Raw genomic sequence first — 26,321 nt, 5'->3', positions numbered from 1 at the left:
AATCTTAATGCTCGTTTCATACCATCAACAAAAGTGCCAGGCCTCAATTATTTTTTAAGTCAGTGCCTCTAGTAATAAAACACCACCGACCACTCTGAGGTTACGATGGTTGTATATTTTGAGAACGGGGGCTTTGAGAACGGGGGCTACTCAAGCCACCGAGGGTGTTCTCTTTTAGTAGATGCAAGCCTCATTTAGATAGTCTGCTTCTTTAATTTTGCATGTGGTTCCATATGCCTTTCCCAGGCTCATTTTAGCTCCTGGAGGAGGAATGCTGGGCATGATGTCATCCAAGCTCACCCAGAATTTCCTCACAAACCAATTAAGGATTACTCCTGCATTCCCGCTGCCTGCTCTCTGTTCCCACTCCCTGTAGGCATGAAAAAGCGCAGGCCCAAAGCAGTCATGCCTGGGAAATATAATAAAACCTCAAATGTGTTTTTAGTAGCTTCATAATGAAGAAATTAAGAACATTAGACCGCCGAACGAAATGGCAGAGAAATTCTTAACGGGATCACTGTGTCAGGAGGGAGGGGGGAAAGGGCAAAAGAAGGAAAGAGAGAGAGAGGGAGATGAACACCCCATAGTTCTTTCAGAGGAAGGTCTGTCCTTCAGTGTGCTCACAATAGTAGTCTACAAAATGTGTTTATGCAGATGTTATATGGTAATAAAGCTCATAGATTCTTGATCCTTCTTAGACGTACTGCTCTGTTGTCAGGTTACCTCAGATTGTGCTCCTTTGATAAACTACCCTGTTTGAAGATATCTACAGTCACACCTTCTGGATATTGTCGTTTCTGCAGGAGAAGCTAATGAAATCTCATCCGTGTGTTGATGTAGCATTGGCACACACACACACACACACACACACACACACACACACACTGTAAATCTAAACCAGCTATTCGCTTCACTCCTTAACACTGCCAATGATTTATCTTCAGTCAATTAGCCGACCTCACAAAGGGATCACGGGAAGATTAATTACTACAACAAATAACGTCATTACATTAATTGATACCGTATCAATTATCCCCTGAGAAAGAAAGAAAGAGTTATGATCAGAATGAATTGCCAGTACAGGTGCTGTGTAGTACCTAGAGATATCTGGGCAATGATAATTATGTTCCTCTGTGTGAAACTCTATATTGTTAATAGTCCAGGTAGGCCTCTTTGCTTCAGCAAACAAGGGAAATAGGAGGGGTGCTCAACAATGACAATAATCCAGTGATAGAGTTTACCCAAGGAAAACATCGCATAATGACTCATTCCCGGTAACAAGTTGTTGGAGCACCGAGAAACTCAGACTTTACATCACTTCTTTCTCAGAGATCCATTATATATGTCTCACTCACTCGAATGTAGGGACCAGATTTCCACAGCCCAGGTATCTTTACAATGGCAGTCAGTGTGTGGCCCACTTTTCGTTGACGCAATTCCATTAGTGCATTGGGATTTGGTGATTCATTATGGGACTGGTAACAAGATTACCCTATCAAGGAAAACAGAGTTTACAACCATTTTTTCCTACGACTGAACTCAAAGCAAAAAATATACTAATTAAAATGACCAAGTGTAATTTCCTCATATTAAATCTCAAATCGCCGGAGGACAGGTTTGGCTTCCCGATAAACAAGAACATTGAAAACACTCCCTGCTACACGCATGTCAAACCAACATGCTGTCTGGCTGGTGGAAAGACTCTGGAACCAGAACTAACAACTATCTAAAGCTCAGAGTCTGAATATTGCAAACAGAACACTCAACAAGTCAGCACTATCGGTGTGTCAGTGGTTGTTTCTCATAGTCCATTGCAAGGGAAACCGCAGTCTGAAACAGATCCATTCACAATTATGATGTCCATCTTAATTACGGGGCTTTGGGAAAACAGTTAAGGGTGTGGATTCCAGAGGAGAAGGATGGCGGTGGATATTAAAGGAAACATAAGACAAATTGCTTCCCTGCAAGGTTCACCACACCCTAAAATGTCTTGAGACATAATATCATTTATAATCCAGAGAGATTCATTATTATTATTAGCTGACATTTCCCAGCCACATGTCCATAAAGTCACTTTAGAGTACCAGAATCAATTCCAGTTTGAATGTTCACCCCTTATCGCATTGACAAATAGAGAACTGACTTCCGGGAATGCTGGAGATGTGCATCTGCCAGTAAATCCAAGATGAAACCAGAAGACTTGAACTCAAGAAATGGAGCCAAGGAAGTGTTTGTCAAACATTATAAAGAGACAAAATGGAGTATGTGGTCGGGAAACAAGCGGTGTTTTAAGTCCTCCATTGAAAGAGTGTTTTGATATCTTAACGTTGTAAAAAACTACACTCTGGTAGTGAGCTGGAACCTGACAGATGAAACATGTTTCCGACCCTATTCTGGGGTCACTGAAGCACACTGGTAAAACAAAGGCTGAGAGAAAGATTCGTATTAGCACAGGTACCAAACAGAAACATACAGTGCATTCGGAATGTATTCAGACCCCTTGACTTTTTCCAAATTTTATTACATTACAGCCTTATTCTAAAATGGATAGGTATCAATCTACACACAATACCCCATAATGACAAAGCAAACACATTTTAGACACTTTTGTAGATCCCCTAAAGCTCTGTCAGTGATGGGGAGCTTCGCCGCGCATCTATTTTCAGGTCTCTCCAGAGATGTTCGACCGGGTTCAAATTCGGGCTTTGGCTGGGCCACTCAAAGACATTCAGAGACTTGTCCCGAAGACATTTCTGCATTGTCTTTGCTGTGTGCTTAGGGTCATTGTCCTGTTGGAAGGTGAACCTTCAACCCAGGCTGAGGTCTTGAGCACCCTGAAGCTGGTTTTCATCAAGTATCTCTCTGCACATTGCTCCGTTCATCTTTCCCTCGATCCTCACTTGTCTCCCAGTCCCTGCCGCTGAAAAACATCCCCACAGCATGATGCTGCCACCAACATGCTTCACAGTAGGGATGTTATCAGGTGTCCTCCAGAAGTATTACTTGGCATTCAGGACAAAGAGTTCAATCTTCAGAATCTTTTTTTGTATTGGCTTTTTCTTTGCAACTCTGCCTAGAAGGCCAGCATCCCGGAGTCACCTCTTCTCTGTTGACGTTGATATTGGTATTTTGCAGGTACTATTTAATGAAGCTGCCAGTTGAGGACTTGTGAGGTGTATCTTTCTCAAACTAGACACTGTAATGTAATTGTCCTCTTGCTCAGTTGTGCACCGGGGCCTCCCACTCCCCTTTCTATTCTGGTTAGAGCCTGTTTACGCTGCACAGTGAAGGGAGTAGTACACAGCATTGTGCAAGATCTTCAGTTTATTTGCAATTTCTCGCATGGATTAGCCTTCAATTGTCAGAACAAGAATAGAATGGTGAGTTTCAGAATAAATTATTTTTTTCTGGCCATTTTGTGCCTGTAATCGAACCAACAAATATTGAGGCTCGAGATACAGAACTAGTCTAAAGGCCAGTTTTATTGTTTCTTTAAATGAGGACTACAGTTTTCAGCTGTGTTAACATAATTGCAAAAGGGTTTTCTAAATTATCAATTTGCATTTTAAAATTATAAACTTGGATTAGATAACATTGCCATTGGAACACAGGAGTGATGGTTGCTGATAACGGGCCTCTGTACCCCTATGTAGATATTCCAATACAAATAAGATGTTTCCAGCTACAATACTAATTTACAACATTAACAATGTCTACACTGTATTTCTGATTAATTTGATGTTATTTTAAATGGGCAAAAATTGTTGCTTTTCTTTCAAAAACAAAGACATTTCTAAGTGACCCCACACTTTTGAATGGTAGTGTACATATAATGTATTCTCCACCCCCATCCACCTCAGGTGCTTTCAATTTCTGAAGGAAATGTCAGATAAATGCAAAGTGCTAACAATAAAATGTGTTGGTAATATAACTAAATGCAGTAAACTGTTATATAGTTGAAGTCGGAAGTTTACATACTCTTAGGTTGGAGTCATTAAAACTCGTTTTCAACCACTCCACAAATCTCTTGTTAACAAACTGTAGTTTTGGCAGGTCGGTTAGGACATCTACTTTGTGCAAGACAAAAGTCATTTTTCCAACAATCGTTAACAGACAGATTATTTCACTTATAATTCACTGTATTATGTCATGGCTTTAGAAGCTTCTGATAGGCTAATTGACATCATTTGAGTCAATTGGAGGTGTACCTGTCACTCTGCCACTTTGCTTGACATCATGGGAAAATCAAAAGAAATCAGCAAAGACCTCAGAATATTTTTTTTTACCTCCACAAGTCTGGTTCATCCTTTTCCAAATGCCTGAAGGAAACACGTTCATCTGTACAAATAATAGTATGCAAGTATAAACACCATGGGACCAAGCAGCCGTCATACCGCTCAGGAAGGAGACGCGTTCTGTCTCTGAGAGATGAACGTACTTTGGTGCAAAAAGTGCAAATCAATCCCAGAACAACAGCAAAGGACCTTGTGAAGTTGCTGGAGGAAACGGGTACAGAAGCATCTATATCCACAGTAAAACGAGTCCTATATCAGCATAACCTGAAAGGCCGCTCAGCAAGGAAGAAGCCACTGCTCCAAAGCCGCCATAAAAAAGCCAGACTACAGTTTACAACTGCAGGACAAAGATCGTACTTTTTTGGAGAAATGTCCTCTTGTCGGATGAAACAAAAATAGAATGTTTGGCCATAATGACCATTGTTGTGTTTGGAGGAAAAAGGGGGAGGCTTGCAAGCTGAAGAACACCATCCCAACTGTGAAGCACAGGGGTGGCAGCATCATGTTGTGGGGTTGCTTTGCTGCAGGAGGGACTGGTGCACTTCACAAAATAGATGGCATCATGAGATTAAAAATTATGGATATATTGAAGCAATATCTCAAGACATCAGTCAGGAAGTTAAAGATTGGTCGCAAATGGGTATTCCATTTAACAGTTTTAGGAACGTTAGACTGTTTTCCATCCAAATCTACCACTTATATGCATATCCTAGCTTCTGGGCCTGAGTAACAGGCAGTTTACTCTGGGCACGCTTTTCATCCGGATGTGAAAATACTGCCCCCTACCCAAGAGAGATTAAGGACAGCAAAGTCAAGGTATTGGAGTGGCCATCACAAAGGTCTGACCTCAATCCTATAGAAAATTTGTGGGCAGAACTGAAAAAGCATGTGCGATCAAGGATGTCTACAAACGTGACAGTTAAACCAGCTCTGTCAGGAGGAATGGGCCAAAATTCACCCAACTTTTTGTGGGAAGCTTGTGGAAGGCAACCTGGAACATTTGACCCAAGTTAAACTATTTAAAGGCAATGCTACCAAATACTAATTGAGTGTATGTAAACTTCTGACCCACTGGGAATGTGATGAAAGAAATAAAAGCTGAAAGAAATAATTCTGACATTTCACATTCTTAAAATAAAGTGGTGATCCTAACTGACCCAAGACAGGGAATTTTTACAAGGATGAAATGTCAGGAATTGTGAAAAACTGAGTTTAAATGTATTTCGCTAAGGTGTATGTAAACTTCCGTAATAAACTGTATATTATAAAGGTCTGGGGGCTTATAATCTTAGACTGTATACAGCAGTTTTCATTTCCAAAGTGCACAGATCCTTCTCCTGTGCCCACTGGAGGTATTGAAGAGAGTTCAGTGTAAGCTGCTCAAGGGAGGCAAGCCTGCGCTCTGGACAACCAACAACAACCACACTGAGCACATTGACCTGAAGGGATGAGGGGAAAAGCCCCAGCAACAGACACCATGTTTATGTTTAGAGATCCATGTTTCACCCAAAAGTACCGGAGGATCACAGGCACCAGAAGCCTTGTACAGGGAACACAGAGATAATTGCAATTTTCCTGTGCTGTGGCTCTGAGTAGTGGAGCTTTGCAGACATTAAAGAGGATGAAAGCGAGGTGGCACGGAGGGAGTATAAAGGTGTATTGCTGTGGTTCCGCTCTACTGTGTCTTATTCCAGACCCAACTCAGGCCCGGTCTCTTTTTTTGTGCAGGCTGTACACACTTCATCAGTCTCTTATTCACAAAATGACAAGCACTTGATAATTCCTCGAATTTCTCGGCGGCATCCCCTTTGTGTGGCCGCAATGCACACTAAAAAATCCATGCCTTTTGTGGCCAGTGGCCATTGAGCCCTTGGGCTAAAGATATAATTCAGAATTCCCTTCTCCCTGAGTGCTGCGTGCTCCGAAGCACCTCTCACTCACATGGCTCTCCATCACGTGATCGGTCTTTCTCACAGGCTAGAAGTGAAGAAAGACACATCGGACACACAACTGCGTACATCCTTCTCCAATTCCGAGGTGCATTTTGAAGATATTGGAAGAACCGCCCATTTACTTTTTGTCAACCAACAAGATAAGTAGGCTTAACGAACAGCAAAAGCACGAGCCTACGTCAATTTACTATCCCCATAGTACACAAGTTGACCTATTCTATTCTGTGCGAGAAATAAATATTCCAAACATAGTCTGGGACAGTTAATATAACCACTAGCATCAAAATGCCTTTTTTACGCAATAGATCATAACATTTAGCTTAAAATGTTGATTGGCTATTTATTCACATTATAAGTCCAGCAATGAGCACACGGCAGTAGGCTATAAGCACAAATGTTCAATTAGTGGGAAAACCATTATCAAAAGTGACTGCAAATTCAATTTTTTCATGTAATGCTTTTATTATAAAAGGTGCATTTTTATCGTGAAAATGATCTTCCCCAAACTTGAAACACACTCCTTCTCTTTTTAATAGAGGCCATCACTCAGTTTTCTCACACAATTGCATAGCCTGTAGAAATGTTGCGCAAAATTAGCTAATGGGCTCTCATTAAGTGTTTGATTAGATTTTCGATTACATTTGCATTGATGTCAGAGTGATTATACAGACAGTGCTGATACCAGGCAGTTAGCAAGTTTAGTAGGCTACTAATGACCATCAGCAGCATCAGAGCTTGGCGAAGCCTAATTACCGTGACTAAACGGTCACGTGGAATTTGACTGCCTTCATGACTGGTGACCGCCGGTGTGGCAGTAACACAGTCACCGCAACAGCCCTACGTAAGAGAAACCCCCAGGGCATCCTGCCTAAAACCAACCACAGAGACATGGTTGGAATACAAGAAGACCCAACAAAACACACTGGAGTCAATTCAGTCGAATCAGTTTCAATAGAGGGAGTCTGTGGACTCCAGCGTGGAGAGGAAAATCACTAGTCCCCAAAGAGAGATCATCGTGGACTCCAGTGAAAGGCCCGGCGAGAGAGAGCATCATACAAGTCTTCTGATAGCATTAATTATTCGGACTGTTGAACTCAATCTTTCCAGTTAATTTCTGAATGAGTGTGTATTCCCTATGTGCCTGAAATTCTGAAGGTTTATTTAATGGGTATTGGGTAATGCTTCTTAGTTCTCTGTCCATGGCTGTTTTGGGGCCAATCCTAGAGGTCATTCCAAGCAAATTACAGAATCTAAGGAGCGTTCTCTTGTTTACGAGGAAATTGTACTATTTTCCTTTGAATAAGCATATTTCACAATTGTGTTCCTCCCAGGGGCCTAGTGTGCATTGATCACCACATGAAATGCAATTATTTGGATGAACAGAAAAATAAGAAATCAATTCAATTCTATCCACGGCTATCCTATTCCAATTCTGCTATGCCATCTCTGGATTAGTGACAAAATACATTTCTCCTCTGAAAAGATTAACAGCAATGCATGAACACCCTTAAACAACTGTAGCTCAAGGTTCCTAATACTTTCCATCAGAAAAGAAAGACAATGCATGGCACAAGTAAAATTGTTTTTGTCACATGCGCTGAATACAAATGCTTACTTACAAGCCCTTAAACAACAATGTAGTGAAGAAAATACCTATAAAAAGAAACAAATATATAAGAATAACAAATAATTGAAGAGCAGCAGTAAATAACAAAATATATACAGGAGGCACCGGTGTCGAGGTAATTGAGGTAATAATGTACAGTTGAAGTCGGAAGTTTACATGCACTTAGGTTGGAGTCATTAAAAAGTGTTTGTCAACCACTCCACAAATTTCTTGTTAACAAACTATAGTTTTGGCAAGTCGGTTAGGACATCTACTTCGTGCATGACACAGATATTTTTTCCAACAATTGTTTACAGACAGATTAGTTAAAGCTTGGTCGCAAATGGATCTTCCAAATGGACAATGACCCCAAGCATACTTCCAAAGTTGTGGCAAAATGGCTTAAGGACAACAAAGTCAAGGTATTGGAGAGGCCATCACAAAGCCTGACCTCAATCCTATAGACATTTTGTGAGCAGAACTGAACATGTGTGTGCGATCAAGGAGGTCTACAAACCTGACTCAGTTACAGCAGCTCTGTCAGGAGGAATGGGCTAAAATTCACCCAACTTATTGTGGGAAGCTTGTGGAAGGCTACCCGAAACAATTGACCCAAGTTAAACAAGTTAAAGGTAATGCTACTAAATATTAATTGAGTATGTAAACTTCTGACCCACTGGGAATGTGATGAAAGAATTTAAACCTGAAACAAATCACTCTCTACTATTATTCTTACATTTCACATTCTTAAAATAAAGTGGTGATCCTAACTTACCTAAAACAGGGAATTTCTACTAGGATTAAATGTCAGGAATTGTGAAAAACTGAGTTTAAATGTATTTGGCTAAGGTGTAGGTAAACTTCCAACTTCAACTGTACATATAAGGTAGTGTTAAGGCCAAACTGTTAATTTCTTCCTATTTTTCCACTGCAAAGTCATGTTTATTTTTCAATATACGGGAACAATACACTATTGTATAGTATTGTATGTGCTATGACGGCCCCAAACAGTACATGTGCTATATGAAGCAGCCATACTAAAACCTTGACTTTCTCCTGACTACGATAGTAATCTATGGTGCAGTTTATTACTAGTTAACCATGCTGGCTGCACTGCACTCAGAAGGGGCTCCATCTCCACAGAGAAATTAACCATGGGCATTTAGAGCAGCATCTTGCCCTGCCTACCCCAAATTCATTAAACAAAAGAGAATTATTTTTAATAGACTAATAAGGGTAATTGAAAGTTAGATGAAGAGGAAAAGTGGGCCAGCGAGGTGGGCCCGACGTGGTTGATGCCACCGACCTATGACACCGCACCAAGGCGTGAGACATGGCCAGACTGGTTAGGCATACAGGGTTATGTTGGAGATCAATGTCAAAATGCTGCTGTGTCTCTCCTGCTGGGGGTTCCATGTAGACAAACCTAGTGGGGGCTCTACGCTGACCTTTATTTCAAGGAGCACGTGTGCGCCTAAGCTGAAAAATGCAGCCGCACACAAAGAAATGTAGGAGCACAATAAGAAATGTAAGATATTAAAGCTTGAATCTTCCATTTTTCTAGGCGCACTGTTGCTATTATAGTGGCTCCTCAATTATTTTTTTAGCTTATGCTGCAAACATTTGTGATGGTGGCAGATTGTGGTAAATTGCATCAGTCTATCATTGCACTGCACTATCACAAGGGGAAGTTATAACGCTGATACATCGGTACTCTGAACTGTGGCACAAATTGATGATCTTTTCATGAATTAATGGAGGTGTGAATGTTTCAGTCCAAGAGTCTCTTCTCTTGCAATAGAGTCCTGCATCAAGCAAAAAAATAATTGCTGGTGGGTGGTCCCGGAGTTGAGAGAGAACTTGGGTAAATACAATGGCGCACTTACACATGGGCAGACAATTTTTAAAAAATAGGTACGTTTGGGCTTTTGGTTTCTCTGCCTCTAAAAACAAGCAGAAATTATTTAAAATAACAAACTGGCTTTTTTTTCCACAGTGTAAAAGAGTGATAGACCCTCTATATCAAGTGAGTTTCTGAAACAGGGTCCTTCTTTGCTGATGTGAAGAAGAAACTGAATTGTCATGACATTGGCCTGAGTGGGGAAAGTTTATGAACCCCATAAATACCTTTCCCCTTTTTCCTCTCTACTCTACCGATGTGACTATTGAAAATCCCTTGGTTAACACTGAGAGAGCGTCTGGTGACATGAAAAGTTGGGAACGGAACCATATTTCGGTAAGCTGGTAATCCAACCATCTGAGAATATGCGGTGGTACTCATCTCAACCACACTGCACACTGCCCTAACCCATCTGGACAAGAGGAATACCTATGTGAGAATGCTGACCCTGGGTCTCGACCCCGCCCTGTGCAACTGGGTACTGGACTTCCTGACGGGCCGCTGATCTTCCTGAGGATCACCCCGCTGATCCTCAACACTGGGGGCCCAGAAGGGTGCATTCTGAACCCTCTCCTGTACTACCTGTTTACCCATGACTACGTGGCCATGCACGCCTCCAACTCAATCATCAAGTTTGTGGCCGACACTACAGTGGTAGGCTTGATTGTGGTGTCAGGAAAATAACCTCACACTCAACGTCAACAAAACAAAGGAGATGATTGTGGACTTCAGGAAACAGCAGAGGGAGCACCCCCCTATCCACATCGATGGGACAGTAGTGGAGAGGGTAGTAAGTTTTAAGTTCCTCCGCGTACACATCACGGACAAACTGAATTGGTCCACCCACACAGACAGCGTCGTGAAGAAGGCGCAGCAGCTCCACTTCAACCTCAGGAGGCTGTAGAAATTTGGCTTGTCACCAAAAGCACTCACAGACTTCTACAGATGCACAATCGAGAGCATCCTGTCGGGCTGTATCACCGCCTGGTACGGCAACTGCTCCGCCCACAACCGTAAGGCTCTCCAGAGGTTAGTGAGGTCTACACAACGCATCACCGGGGGCAAACTACCTGCCCTCCAGGACACCTACACCACCCGATGTCACAGGAAGGCCATAAAGATCATCAAGGACAACAACCACCCGAGCCACTGCCTGTTAACCCCGCTATCACCCAGAAGGCGAGGTCAGTGCAGGTGCATCAAAGCATGGACCGAGAGACTGAAAAACAGCTTCTATCTCAAGGCCATCAGATTGTTAAACAGCCACCACGAACTTTGAGTGGCTGCTGCCAACACACTGACTCAACTCCAGCCACTTTAATAATGGGAATTGAGGGAAATGTATGTAAAATATATCACTAAACTCTTTAAACAATGCTACTTAATATAATGTTTATATACCCTACATTACTCATCTCATATGTATATGTATATACTGTACCCTATATCATCTACTGCATCTTTATGTAATACATGTATCACTAGCCACTTTAAACTATGCCACTTTGTTTACATACCCTACATTACTCATCTCATATGTATATACTGTACTCGATACCATCTACTGCACTTTGCTCATTGGTTATTACTGCATTGTTGGAACTAGAAGCACAAGCATTCGCTACACTCGCATTAACTTCTGCTAACCATGTGTATGTGACAAATACATTTGATTTGATTTGATATGATGCCAGATCAGTTGGCGTCTGAGACATTAATACTGATGATAGGATGACAAGCTGTATCTTGGAAAGTCTACACATTCTAGTTATCAGATTCACATGGAATTGTTGTGCAATTTACATTTTCAAATGTGAATCTGTGAAAAGTTTAAATGTAATTTTAGCTTCCAAATTAGAGAATTGGGTTTTCATGAGTGAACTATGCTCAACTCAGTGGCCCTGCCCATGTGTACAGACATTGGTTATAAACTATGAAACACGCCCTTCTCTCCCCTCCTATATAAAGAAGCCCTTGACGAAAATGCAACTTTCTGTTCCGAGGACGTTAGGGCGACAGTCCTACATTAAAAGGGCTCAGATAATAAGCTGTTCCAAGGACGTGTGGACTTGAGGTCCCCACGTTGAAAGGACAAAGACCACCTACAGAACTAAGCCAACCTTAGAGAACCTAACGAAATTAGCATCAAATTTCAATATGAAGGTGACAACCTACACCCCGGAAGGATGAATTTCGACTATACCAGCCAGAACATAGCATGAGCTTAAAGTATTGCAAATTGGTATGAACTTTGAACTCTTATTCACTAATGAAGTGATACCTCCTAGCCGTCGCGTTAGTGCAGCAACTGTAGAAATGGGCTAGGAGTGGACGGACAGAGTATCTGTGATACCAGATGACAACGGTACTACCAAGTATCCATTCTACCTCCAGATATTCTTCAGAGGACCAGAGATCCATGCTGGACCACCCGGCCTTCCATCTACTGAAGCGCAGCTCCGAGTAAATATTTATTGCATGCTCCTTTTTCACATGGGCGGTAATTTAGAATGCATAAGATACTGTATTTACGATGGCATAACTTCTCCCTTTGTTCCTCAGTCTTCCCGCTCTTTCACTCAAACCCAAACCCCCTCTCTTTGTGTAACCAGCTGTCATGTCGGCTCCGTCCACCAGGGATGTTTTCTTTATGACACAATTTGTATTCAATGTATGATACATTCTGTGTTTATGTAATTCTGTGTGATTAGTTAGGTATTTAGTAATAATTAAACCAAATGTTATATTGCTGATTCAAGTTGTTAGCCAGGGTTTGTGAAGAGAACCAAGAATCTACAACTTTCAGACGAGACTAAATAAGGTGACGATTAAATATTGACTGCTATTGATGTAAAAGATTACTAGGTCCTTAAGAGTTTATTCGGAAGTTAACAGCTCTATAAACATTATTTTGTGGTACCCCGACTTTCTAGTTAATTATCTACCGGATTAGCTTAATCAGGTAATACTAATTACAGAGAAATTATTTTATAGAATAGCATGTAATATCACTTAATCCGGCATAGCCAAAGACACAACAGAATGAACGAGAGTCCAGCGAGGATAAGGAGGTGAAAAAGGATGCCCATATTTTCAAGACCTGAGCTCCTTCATTTATTTATGAAATGTACTAGTTTATTTAGGCAATTTTATATATTAGTTTAGGCTTGGCCTATTCAGTAGGCTATTTTGCTGCATAAAGCTGTGTGACTCACTCATTTGTGGCTTTGGACCTAAATAAATAAGTACCAACATTCTTTCTAATGTTTTGAATAACTTATTTTGCTCATGTTGTGTGTTCAATAATTTGTGACATTGTGGTTACAATGAAGAATGTAAACTAAATAAATCCTATTCATAATGAATAATCAGATGCAAGCTTGTCATTTTTCCTTAATTTCTTTGTACGATTTTAGTTGCTCTTTGTAGACAATACAAAACACACATACAAACAACAACTACATAACACCTGCCCTGACCCACCTGCTCACACCCCCATCTCCAGCGCCCACATCCCTCTCCGTCACATGGCCTCAAACTGCACCATTTTGTTTCTCTCTAGCGCCCACATGCACTTTCAACATTTGGATTAATAAAGCATTTAAAGAGTGACATTGGTTGATTCAGTATAGGTTTTTTCAAGGTGATTGATGAGAAAACTATCGTCCAACACACATATATGCCATTTCTTAAAATATGCAGACAGCCGGATAAAAAGTTCATTTCCATTGTAATACTTCTGACAGCCAAATTTCTAAACCACCCATAACTTTTGGACTTTAACATTCTCAGAAGGCATGGATTATTATAATCTAAATGAAAAATGAACCTGGTAATCAAATTTAATTTACTGCAGACAGCCGGATTAAAAAGTTAATTTATAGGCCTAAAACCTATGGGTTTAACATTCTGAACGAATGATTATATTGAAGATAGAAGCCACCTCAATGAGTTCCGAGAGCTGATCCATTACCCAACAATATATACATTTAGTTAGCCTAATTGTTTTTATGACTACAGACCCTAGGCTAATTTTCCTATTTACCGGCATTAATTTTCTGCATGTCTATTCAAAATTTGGCTAAAAACAAACCACTCCATGAATTAAGAACAGATATATTTCACAATGCAATGCTGCACATTGACAACTCACTCGCTTTAAAGAGCCTTCTAATATTAAACAACAAATAAATATACCAAAACACTACTTCAAAAACAGTCCATTCATCACTGAATTTCTACAAATTGCTGCGCAGGAAAAGGACGTCATCCACCGTGCCTGGTCACAGGCTCGCAGATGGCTGAAACCACACATCCAACTGTAGGTGAGGCTTTATCCTTTGGAGCCACACAAATACCAGGTGGACGTTAGGCCTCGACGCGATAGAGGAAATCAACAAGATCCACAAGTATTCTATCTCAATAGCTGGTCTTCTGTTATCTGCAGTTTTGAGCTGCACTGTCCCACTCCGTGGTGGATAACATCCACTCGTTGTTTATGCAATGGGCTTCCAGGCACAAGTATCCTATGTCAAGTGTAAGTGCGCCATTATATTTACCAAAGTTCTCTCTCAACTCCGGGACCGCCTGATTCAATTTTTGCCTGGTGCAGGACTCTAGTGCAATAGGAGAGAGACTAACTGAAACATTCACACCTCCATTCATTTACAAAAGGATAGTCTAATAGCTCAGCGAGGAGTGAAAAATTCCCCAATTTGTGCCACAGTTTAGACTACCAATAGATGCTGCGGTCAGACAAAGTTGAGTCCTATTGTAGCCTAATGGCCATAAAAGGGCAAACTTGCAAAGTATTCGATGCTTAAGTAGTCTGAAGTTTTACATTTCTAACTCAGTATCACAGACCAGATTAACCCTGACAAAAAAAATCCAACAAAAATCCCCTACAAATATATTAATTTATTATAATCCACATAATAATTCTAACAAAATTAGCTGTAGTGGGAGGAGACTGCATCAGAAAGAATATGTCTTTAATCCTGCGTTATAATATAACGTATTTTGAACGAAAGCCAGGAATGAGTGAGTCACTCAGCCCTATGCCGTTTTTTCTTCTGTTGCCCATTAGAGTGGTTTTTAAAATATCCTACTGAGTCTGTGATCACCAAGCCTCATGCAACCACACAATGTTGGATTTCCCAAATCCATCTGTTTTTAAAAGTTGCTATATTAAAGGCTTTACTTTTTTTAATTAGTTAAACTTGATTTAGTATTGTTTACACTGTTCCAAACTGGCAGATAAATGATATTGTAATCTAACAGCACCTGTTAGTCATGAAACAGTATCTCTTGCGCTTTTGACAATGATTTTACATGAAGCTTAATTCTCATGATATGCTTAAAATACTTATATCCACTAGGATAATAAATAATAAAAATATGTTTCCTTTAGATTATTTAATTTACCTAAAGTACCAATCAAAAGTTTGGACACACCTACTTATTTATTTAGACCATTTTCTACATTGTATAATAATAGTGAAGACATCAAAACTTTTAAATAACACATATGGAATCATGTAGTAACCAAAAAAAGTGTTAAACAAAATCAAAATATATTTTATATTTGAGATTCTTCAAAGTAGCCAGCCTTTGCCTTGATGACAGCTTTGCACACTCTTGTCATTCTCTCAACCAGCTTCATGAGGTAAATACAAAATGCAAGCAGAAAGAAAAACACGGTCATAAAAAAACACATATTCATCAGTAATAAGCTTTCTGAATTGCCCTAGCGGCACCAAAACCTCAAATTTAAGACCATTTTGAAGATTATTCCACAAATAAGGTGCAAGAAAACTAAAAGCTGATTTACCATTCCTGAGACCGGTTGCTGTAACTCGTACAGTATGTCTAAAAGTTTCGTAAAGACGTTAGGTACAGCAGGACTTTTGTTAAAGGGCGTTTAAAGTGAAATCATAGCAATGTATCAACCTATGTGACATCAGAGAGAGCCAATCAACCAATCAACGAGTACTAACAATTTGGGCCGTAATAAAGCATAGTGCCCTATGACAAACTGCATGTAATGGGTTTAATGAAGTGGCAGTTGCATTCATGTAGATAATGTTGCCATAGTCTAGCACCGATAGGAACGTCGACTGAATAATCTGCATTTTATTATTTAGCGAGAAGCAGGACCCATTTCTATAGAAGGCATTTTTATTATCAGCTTAACAAACTCATTAATATGCTTTTTAAAATGACCAATTTTCATCAATCCAGATGCCCAGAAATGTGTAAACAGGGACACTGTCATTATGGACACCATCCAAAGTACATACAATGCATTCGGAAAGTATTCAGATCCCTTGACTTTTTCCACATTTTGTTACGTTACAGCCTTTTCATTAAATGGACTATACCAACCCCCCTCAATCTACACACAATACCCCATAATGACAAAGCAAAAACAGGTTTGACATTTTTGCAAATGTATTATGAATAAAAACTGAAATATCACATTTATAGAATTATTCAGACCATTTACTCAGTACTTTGTTGAAGCACCTTCTTGGGTATGACACTACAAGCTTGGCACTCCCGTATTTGGGGAGTTTCTCCCATTCTTCTTTGCAGATCCTCTCAAGCTCTGTCAGGTTGGATGGGGAACGTGGCTGCACAGCTATTTTCAGGTCTCTCCAGAGACCAGTTCGATTAGGTTCAAGTCCGGGCTCTGGCTGGGCCACTCAAGGACATTCAGAGACTTGTCCCGAAAACATTCCTGCTTTGTCTTGGCTGTGTGTAAAGGGTTGTTGGAAGATGAAACTTCATCCCCAGTCTGAGGTCCTGAGCGCTCTGGAGCAGGTTTTCATCAAGGCTCTCTCTGTACTTTTCTCTGTTTATCTTTCCCTCAATCCTGACTGGTCTACTAGTCCCTGCCGCTGATAAACATCCCCACAGCATAATGCTGCCAGCCCCATGCTTCACAATAGGGATGATACCAGGTTTCCTCCAGACGTGACACTTGGCATTCAGGTCGAAGAGTTCAATCTTGGTTTCATCAGACCAGAGAATCTTGTTTCTCCTGGTCTGAGAGTCTTTAGGTGCCTTTTGGAAAACTCCAAGCAGGCTGTCATGTTCCTTTTACTGAGGAGTGGCTTCCGTCTGGCCACTCTACCACAAAGGCCTGATTGGTGGAGTGCTGCAGAGATGGGAGAACCTTCCAGAAGGACAACCATCTCCACAGAGGAACTCTGGAGCTCTGTCAGAGTGACCATCAGGTTATTGGTCAGCTCCCTGACCAAGGTCCTTCTCCCCCGATTGCTCAGTTTGGCCGGACAGCCAGCTCTAAGAAGAGTATTGGTGATTCCATACTTCTTCCATTTAAGAATGATGGAAGCCTCTGTGTTGTTCGGGACCAATGCAGCAGACATTTTTTAATACCCTTCCCCAGATCTATGCCTCGACACAATCCTGTCTCTGAGCTCTATGGACAATTCCTTCGACCTCATGGCTTGGTTTTTGCTCTGACATGTACTGTCAACTGTTGGACCTTATATAGACAGGTGTGTGCCTTTCCAAATTATGTCCAATCAATTCAATTTACCATAGGTGGACTCCAATCAAGTTGTAGAAACATCAAGGATGATTAATGGAAACAGGATACACCCGAGGTCAATTTCTAGTCTCATAGCAAAGGGTCTGAATACTTATGTAAAAAAAGGTATTTCCGTTTTTTATTTGTAATAAAATTTGCAGAAATGTCTAAACCAGTTTTTGTTTTGCCATTATGGGCTATTGTGTTGAGGAAAAACATTTATTTAAATAATTTTAGAATAAGACTGGTTCAAATCCTGTGGAGGCTATCCCTCAAATTTGCTACATTAGTGTTAGAAGTGGGATGCTGCCATCAGGCCATCAGGGATGTGCACAGGCATAAGGAACTGTGGAAAGAGAGGGATTACATACTAGTGGACATTACCTTAGTACAATACCAACAATCTGTTCAAGGGAGGCCTATTGCTGTTATGCATAAACAAAGTTGTTTCTACTGACAATTTAGATGTACAAACTATGGCATAAGTGGATGACGAGCAGATAAGTGGCAATCCGTCATTTCAATTAAGACATTAATGAGCGAGCTTGGATGGACGTAGTCAATGTAACTATTTGTTCAACACTTTGGAAATGTACAGTGACAATTCGGAACATGGGCCATTCTTACACCAGTCAGGGCCGTAGGATAAATAAAGGGGGCATATAAGCAGACAATGAAAGCTCTTACAATATTACATGATTACATTTCTCTAAAACAGGCTACATGTGCACCACCAAATCAGAACGGGAGGCAAAATTAGAAGGTGAAACGGGACCAAATTATTAGGATGAGGCACATGGGATACTAACAGCTTACTACACAACATACACTTAATATTACTTTCTTAGCTACAGTATACATATCTCCCTGGCATATTACAGAATTTATGCAGCAGCATACAATACATTTTTGGACTCACCTTGTTGTGCTGTGCTCACTGAAACAGGAAGGTGGCACGGCGGTACTTCGTGGGCAAGTTTTGTCATCAAAGTCCGGCATTCTCTGGATTTATGGTGCTTTCAAGACAACTGGGAACTTGGGAAAAAACGGGTTGAATCATGATGATGTCAGTGATCTTCAGGTCGGAGCTCTAAAAAGACGCCTGAGTTCCCGACCGTTCAAAACGTATTTTCCCAGTTGGAGCTTGTTTTTTTCCCAGAGTTCCCAGTTGTCTTGAACTCACTGAAATCAGATTTCCCAGTTCTGAGTTTTCAGTTGTTTTGAGCGCGGCAGAAGTCATGCTGGATTGACACCATGGCCAATGTTGAATGTTTATAACATTTTAAGCTTGGAAAAGAGACCCTTAAACCCAGACTTGGGACCAGCCACTCCACTGAATAACAGGCTAGTGATTGCTTTGCAATGCTTGCAGTTAGCCATTGATTCCTTCCAGACCACTTACTGTTGGATTTGCCATTTCTAACTTGTGTAATGTTTCTGTCCAATGGCCGATGAGCACCGAAACATTTGATCTATTATTTCTCTTCATATGACAAGGATTAAAATGGATTTGCCAGTAGATTGTCGACGTGACTCATAATGATGACTGCTAGCTTGATAGCTAGATATTGAAAGTATGATGTTGAAAGTATGATCAGTCCAATCAAAGCTGCTGTAGATATAACGTGATTTGACATCATTTTATCTGTGGCCATTGACCCTGAGCCTTCTTGGATGGGCACTTCTAATGTAATAATATGGCAGAACAAGGGGCTTGAATTTTTTAGCTTTACCCTTAGATTTGGTGGTGACGTAGTGTCCGCATGAGTGACAGAACACTGAGCCAATCACGGCACAACTAGAGAACATTACCAACCCCTACGCTCTGTATTTTCTGCTGGCTGCCCTACCGCCACAGAAAGTACTGAGCTATGCTGAAACACCTGCATTTTTGGAGCTGCCTTACTCAAGAAAGCAAAAGAGACCACGTTTGTATGCGGCTTTATTAACACATTTTTTGTTCCATTTATTTATGTATTACATTGTTTGCAAAGTGATGTGTGACACATTAATCTCAAAATAACATTATTTTGTTGCACCACCTTCCCTGAATGAAGGGTCGCCACTGGTGACAGATGAAGCCATCAGATTTGAAGGATACTAAAATAATTCTCAGTCAGACATGAGGAATGTCAGCTCTACAACCACAAAGAGAGTATATAAAAAAAATATTGCAACAAGACTCAAACTCAGCAGGGACATCGCAGAAAAGTAACTTCAGAAATAATACAATAATTGGTGGCTTGAACTCTCGCAACTGAACGTCTCCTCCTCCACCACCCACTCTGAATCGTATGGGTGCTATCTTCAAGTACTTGTCAATATCTCCCCCTCTGCGTGTGTAAGTGTAGCCTACTTCCCTGTGCGCGTAAGTACACCGTGTCAAGAGAGCAATAAAATTGGCAAGGATGAACGTCATAAATACGTGGGATAAATAATAAGTCTTAGAGGGAGCAGCTTCAAAAGCAGAGGCTCAGCAGGCGTAGGTACATAAAAAGGAATTCCTCTAACTCCAAACTGAAAAACGCAATGTGTCTGATAATGTAACATAATTATATACAAATTGAACTAGATTGTAACCCGTACCTTGAAATCCAAAGGAGAAAAAGAACCCCGGGATCCAAATTGTGTGTATCCAGAAGCAATTCATGTTGTCCTCGTCAGCTCCAAAACCTCTCCTGGACGTCTACTGCAGGTCTCTTGCAATAATTTCGTGCGCAGGCAGTATCGTCTTTTGATAGAAATGATGCTGAGGGCGTATAGCTCCAAGGCTATGTCCTAATGCTGCAGAGCACTATACAACTCACTCAAGTGCGCGAGCTCTAAACGCAGCCTTTTTTTTGCGATTACGACGAGTTGTGCGCTTCAGCGCTTGCCTCTCCTCGTCCTTCAATGCCACCTAGTGGTTAAGAAAGTACCTAGAAAAGGAAGTTTGATATACTCTTCTGATATAGATAAGGATAGGACTCATGCTGAACGGGGGTGTAACCGGTCAGCCTAGGTTCAAACTGTTTATTGTGCAATTGAATTTGTATTTCAGCAACGGCCTTATGGATTGACAGTCACATGAGTGCCTGTCCTCTAGATTTCACATCTGACATACTCTAAGGGATGAGTGTCTCGTTGTCTGGATCCACTTTACATACTTCCATGCTCTATTTTGCCTCTTAACAGCACTGTAGCTACTCCAGCCATTACTTCCAGGTCTCTCTGATGCATTAGCTACTACAAAACCAAGACAATAAATCAGGGCAAATGCACATAATTACAGTTATATCAGAAACTTAATCCAGATTGATTCTCTTGTTGCATGTGATGTGCAATCAATGATAATACCATTATTTCCTAAATATAGTCTAAAAACATACTATAACCCATACTAGTAGAAAGAGATCTCTAGCTACTTACTATGAACCCTTCAACAGCCACACAGCAGTTCTCAATAGACGGATGACCTTTGGCTACCCTCTGTAAACCAACTACAGTCCTCTGTACCTCATGTGTTGTGTCCCTACCAGAGGTGAAACTTGACAGAGGACAGGAGACAGGAGAGGAGGAAAGCAGCACAGAAATCTGTGGAATCCCAATAGTGACATTTGGTTAGAGACCTTCTTCATTCATCCTGCAGGGCAAGGTGAAGGCAGGCTGTTTGTGAAGACACTTGAGACTAATCAAAGTCCAGGGGACATTACTCACTAGGAAATGGCCTGTGAGAGAGAGAGGAACAGACAGGGAGAGTGGCGGCGCAGAGAGGGAGAGGTAACATTCTCTTACCTTTATTGTGCTCTATCCCTCTCTCTCTCTCTACTGCCTACCCAACACGGCCCTCTCATCTACCGTTGTACACGTCCACGACTGACAGCGAGGCTAATCCAGACTATTCCTGCAATTTTATTCAGTGTGGCAACTGTCTTTTTGTTGTGATGAAAAATGTATTTTTCTTACTGAATCTTACCAGATTGCGATGGCAATGAAAGCAGATGCTGCCTGAACGTGTCGTTGTATTCCCTCTTCCACAGCTCAGTCTCCTCGTCAACCCTGGTGAGCTAAATGACTGGTGTTGCTGAATTTGTTATTTGTTAAGTATGAATGCCAAAGACATTACAGCTTCAATAATTGAAAAGAAAAACAAAAGTGGCTCAGGAGGATGTCTGGATGTGATGCGTAACACCTTATTGAATATTGTTCTCTACCTGTTATACACCACCATGTGAACCAGAAGCTTTTCATGATGCATGTTCTGCTAGAGAACCCTTGTGTGTACACAATTCACATTCAAGGCTGAATAGTATTTCTGTTACTGTCTGATATAGTAATCAATGAGATTGCTGCAGTTTAGCATGCAAAGAAAGGCATCCCATTAGGATGCATGTAAGAGCAACTGGCCAGGGACTGCAGTCAATTATCATCAAGTTCTCAGTTGTCTGTATAAATAATTTCTTTCAGCAACACCTCTCACGTGTAAGCTCTCTGACTCGCATGGTTTTTCGATTTCATTGAAGACATGCTGGTCATAGTGATAAATAACCATGAGCACACCACAGCCTGCTTGCTCAACCCAAACATGTCACGTGACAATGTGTGAAACAGTATGTTAGTTTCTTATTTGTGCAGATAAAAGTAGAGCAAAACACCATCCTGTTCATGAGAGACTCCCCTTCTCACATTGAGGTCGTATTAGTTTGTAGCCCAAACGGTTCGGATGCTACAGACTGTTGACACATCAGCATTACTGACTTCAGGCCAAACCTTTTCGGATGCTACCCACATTGTGATAATAAGGATTTCCAGGGGTGTCTCATGGTCTGACAAACACCGCTGTATCGCAGATTGAGACATAGCCCATGCAAAATCCCAGATCTCTCTAGATTAAACTGACAGTGCATCAATAGACTCAAGGGTTAAGGGGTTGTTACATTCCCCAGCAAGAAAACCCCCCCAAAAAGTCACTCACAGAAGGGGGAACTAAAAGAGTCAGTGACAACAACCAAAATGAAACAGGTGAGTTTTAACAACTGGGACATAAGACACCCACCGTGAGCGCCCAATAAATTTGCTCAGTCAGAGGCTAACAAAAGAAAAACCCACACCAAACTTAAACCGGAAGCAAAGAAAAGGGAAGATCAGATATAGGATTGTTTTTCTATAAATCAAATAGGGAGAACCAACCTAAGGCATTAATCCTCCACATCTCTCAAGACAACTGGAGAACTGGGCCAGCCACATCTGAAACATCACCTGGGACAGCAAGGTTGAAACGCCTTCCGACTAACGAGATGGACAATCCAGCACAGGTGTAACACATTCTGACTAATGAGGCAACACCAATGGTGTCCCCTAAGTACTAACCTAACATCCAAACTCAAGATATAAATGGAAAAAACAAAGCCTGTAACAGCGTAATGGTTGTCTCCTTAATAAGAGAACATCATGGGCTAATATATTGCCTGCCTCAAAAAGCTACTGTCAAATGTATTTATATATATACAGTTGAAGTCAGAAGTTTACATACACTTAGGTTGGAGTCATTAAAACTTGTTTTTCAACCACTCCCTCAATTTCTTGTAAACAAATTATAGTTTTGGCAAGACGGTTAGGACATCTACTTTGTGCATGACACAAGTCATTTTTCCAATAATTGTTAACAAACAGATTATTTCACTAAAATTCAATGTATCACAATTCCAGTGGGTCAGGAGTTACCATACACTAAGTTGACTGTGAGTTTAAACAACACACTTTAGAAAAGGCTTTAGAAGCTTCTGATCGGCTAATTGACATCATTTGAGTCAATTGGAGGTGTACCTGTGGATGTATTCAAGGCCTACCTTCAAACTCAGTGCCTCTTTGCTTGACATCGTGGGAAAATCAAAAGAAATCAGCCAAGACCTCAGAAACAATTTGTAGACCTCCACAAGTCTGGTTCATCTTTGGGAGACATTTCCAAACATCTGAAGGTACCATGTTCATCTGTATAAACAATGGTACGCATGTATAAACACGTGGGACCACGCAGCCGTCGTACCGCTCAGGAAGAAGACTCGTTCTGTCTCCTAGAGATGAACGTACTTTGGTGCGAAACGTGCCAATCAATCCCAGAACAGCAGCAATGTATCTTGTGAAGATGCTGGAGGAAACGAGTACAAAAGTATCTATATCCACAGTAAAACGAGTCCTATATTGACATAACCTGAAAGGTTGCTCAGCAAGGAAGAAACCACTGCTCCAAAACGTCCTTAAAAAAGCCAGACTACGGTTTGCAACTGCACATGGGGACAAGGATTGTACTTTTTGGAGAAATGTCCTCTGGTCTGATGATACAAAAATATAACTGTTTGGCCATAATGACCATCGTTGTGTTTGGAGGAAAAAGGGGGAGGCTTGCAAGCTGAAGAACAACATCCCAACCGTGAAGCACGGGAGTGGCAGCATCATGTTGTGGGGGTGCTATGCTGCAGGAGGGACTGGTGCACTTCACAAAATAGATGGCTTCATGAGATAGGAAAATTATGTGGATATATTGAAGCAACATCTCAAGACATCAGTCAGGAAGTTAAAGCTTGGTCGCAAATGGATCTTCCAAATGGACAATGACCCCAAGCATACTTCCAAAGTTGTGGCAAAATGGCTTAAGGACAGCAAAGTTAAGGTATTGGAGTGGCCATCACAAAGCCCTGACCTCAATCCTATAGAAAATATGTGGGCAGAACTGAAAAAGCGTGTGCGAGCAAGGAGGCATACAAACCTGACTCAGTTACACCAGCTCTGTCAGGAGGAATGGGCCAAAATTCACCCAACTTATTGTGGGAAGCTTGTGGAAAGCTTCCCAAAACATTTGACCCAAGTTAAACAATTTAATTTAAAGGCAATGTTACCAAATACTAATTGAGTGTATGTAAACTTCTGACCCACTGGGAATGTGATGAAAGAAATAAAAGCTGAAAGAAATCATTCTCTCCTATTATTCTGACATTTCACATTCTTAAAATAAAGTGGTGATCCTAACTGACCTATGACAGAGAATTTTTACTAGGATTAAATGTCGGGAATTGTGAAAAACTGAGTTTAAATGTATTTAGCTAAGGTGTAGGTAAACTTCTGACCTCAACTGTGTGTATATACATGTATATATAGTTTGTGCACTATTGTTTGGAAGAAACATGATTTTGGAAACGGTCATCGAAATACCCAAACCTTGTCTTTGAACGCAAATAGGACAATTGAGACCTAAAAAGAATCTGCCATGATGGGGACAATCTCAAAACGCAGGGGTTGTGTGTTCGATTCCCATGGGGGACCAGTATGAAAAAAGTATTAAAATGTATGCACTGTAAGTCGCTTTGGATAAGAGTGTCTGGTAAATGACTAAAATGTAAAATGTTAGCTGAATGAATGCAGATGGACAAGTTCAGACTAAGTGCATCTGCCAAAAGACAGACTGTTTGTGTTTTTTGTTGGACAGTCATCTTTGTAGTCATTCATCAGTCTATGAATGACTCCCATTGGAAAAGCATTAGCTTCATCCGAGATTGTCGGACACAAAATACCAAAGTGTCTACTGCTATTCCTTTCGTGGTTTGCATTTTTTCATGGCTGGATCCCATTTTTTTTTCCATCTACATTTCTTCTGTTCACAACCATACAGACAGGCTCAGTGTGACAAACACGTGAATGCAATTTCAGTGGCAACTATTTGAGGGGGTGTGAACAAAGTGCTTGGAATTGTGGGAAACCTGTGGTTTTCTATTCTACCTGATAATTCATTTTAAACACCTGGTGTCCCAGGTCTAAATCAGTCCCCGATTAGAGGTGAAGAGTTTAAAAAGCAGTGGAATTGGCTTTCGAAGGTACAGATTTGAATTTTATGGCCATAGTGAGTCTACTCAAAAGAACACTCAAAAGAGAGTTCAGTTTTTTTTTTCCTTCTTTAAGACCATTTATCTTAAGACTTTTTCACTGACTATGCTTCTCTGAGATCTTTCAGGTTGCCTGCCCCAAGCACTAATCTTCGAGTAATGACAAATTGCAGTTTGCTGCTGAGGGGATGGCGGCTCATAATAATGACCTGATGGAACGGTATCAAACATGGTTTTCGTGTTTGATTCCATTCACTCCATTCCATTCCAGCCATTATTGTGAGCCGTCCTCCCCTGATTTTAGCTTATGATAATTGCCTTCAGCAGTGATTGCTTCACGGCCTACTTCAATCAAAGGAATAAGGATAGCCTGAAACTGCATGCAGACAATTCCATCAAGTTAGCCATGAAGGAAAAACTCGTTCTTCAGGCTAGGGTCCTTTTTTTCCACCTGACTGACGGGCCCAAAGTAAACTGCCTGTTACTCAGGCCCAGAAGCCAGGATATGCATGTAATTGGTACCATTGGATAGAAACTACTCTGAAGTTTGTAGAAATGTTAAAGTAATGTATGAGACTATAACACAATATATATGGTAGGAGAAAATCCAAAGAAAAGCCAACCAGATTGTTTTTTTTTAGAGAGGGACCATGCTTTTACAATGGAAGGTATAGGTGTCATGTTCTGTCCATCGTTCGTATGTGTTTTCCTTGTTTTAGTGTTGGTCAGGACGTGAGCTGGGTGGGCATTCTATGTTGTGTGTCTGGTTTGTCTATTTCTATGTTTGGCCTGATATGGTTCTCAATCAGAGGCAGGTGTTAGTCATTGTCTCTGATTGGGAACCATATTTAGGTAGCCTGTTTTGTGTTGGGTTTTGTGGGTGATTGTTCCTGTCTCTGTGTTTTGCACCAGATAGGGCTGTTTTTGGTTTTCCACGTTCATTGTTTTGTAGTGTTCATGTTTATCCGTTTTTGATTAAACATGAGTCAATATAAGCACGCTGCGTTTTGGTCCTCCTCTACTTCACCACAGGAAAACCCTGACAATAGGGGCATATCAAAATCCAGCTCCCAGATTCCTATGGCTTCCACTAGATGTCAACAGTCTTTGATCAAGGTTACAGGCTTGTTTCTTCCAAAAGGAGGAAGAATTATGAG

At 40.9% G+C, this 26,321-nt stretch overlaps 1 protein-coding gene across 1 annotated transcript in view; it reads right to left on the bottom strand.

Moving 5' to 3' along the window:
* Nucleotides 1–20,113, bottom strand: part of LOC124005681 (limbic system-associated membrane protein-like) — a 1,049,544-nt gene extending 1,029,431 nt beyond the window's left edge. The window contains exon 1 of the mRNA XM_046315131.1: nt 19,895–20,113. Within this exon, the coding sequence (XP_046171087.1) occupies nt 19,895–19,958 (64 nt within the window). The 5' untranslated portion in view covers nt 19,959–20,113. The remainder of the gene's footprint in view (nt 1–19,894) is intronic.
* Nucleotides 20,114–26,321: the final 6,208 nt, after the last annotated feature.

Source organism: Oncorhynchus gorbuscha, linkage group LG19 (assembly GCF_021184085.1).
Source record: "Oncorhynchus gorbuscha isolate QuinsamMale2020 ecotype Even-year linkage group LG19, OgorEven_v1.0, whole genome shotgun sequence".
In the NCBI taxonomy this organism is placed as follows: Eukaryota; Metazoa; Chordata; class Actinopteri; order Salmoniformes; family Salmonidae; genus Oncorhynchus; species Oncorhynchus gorbuscha.
This window is presented reverse-complemented; position numbering and strand designations above follow the sequence as displayed.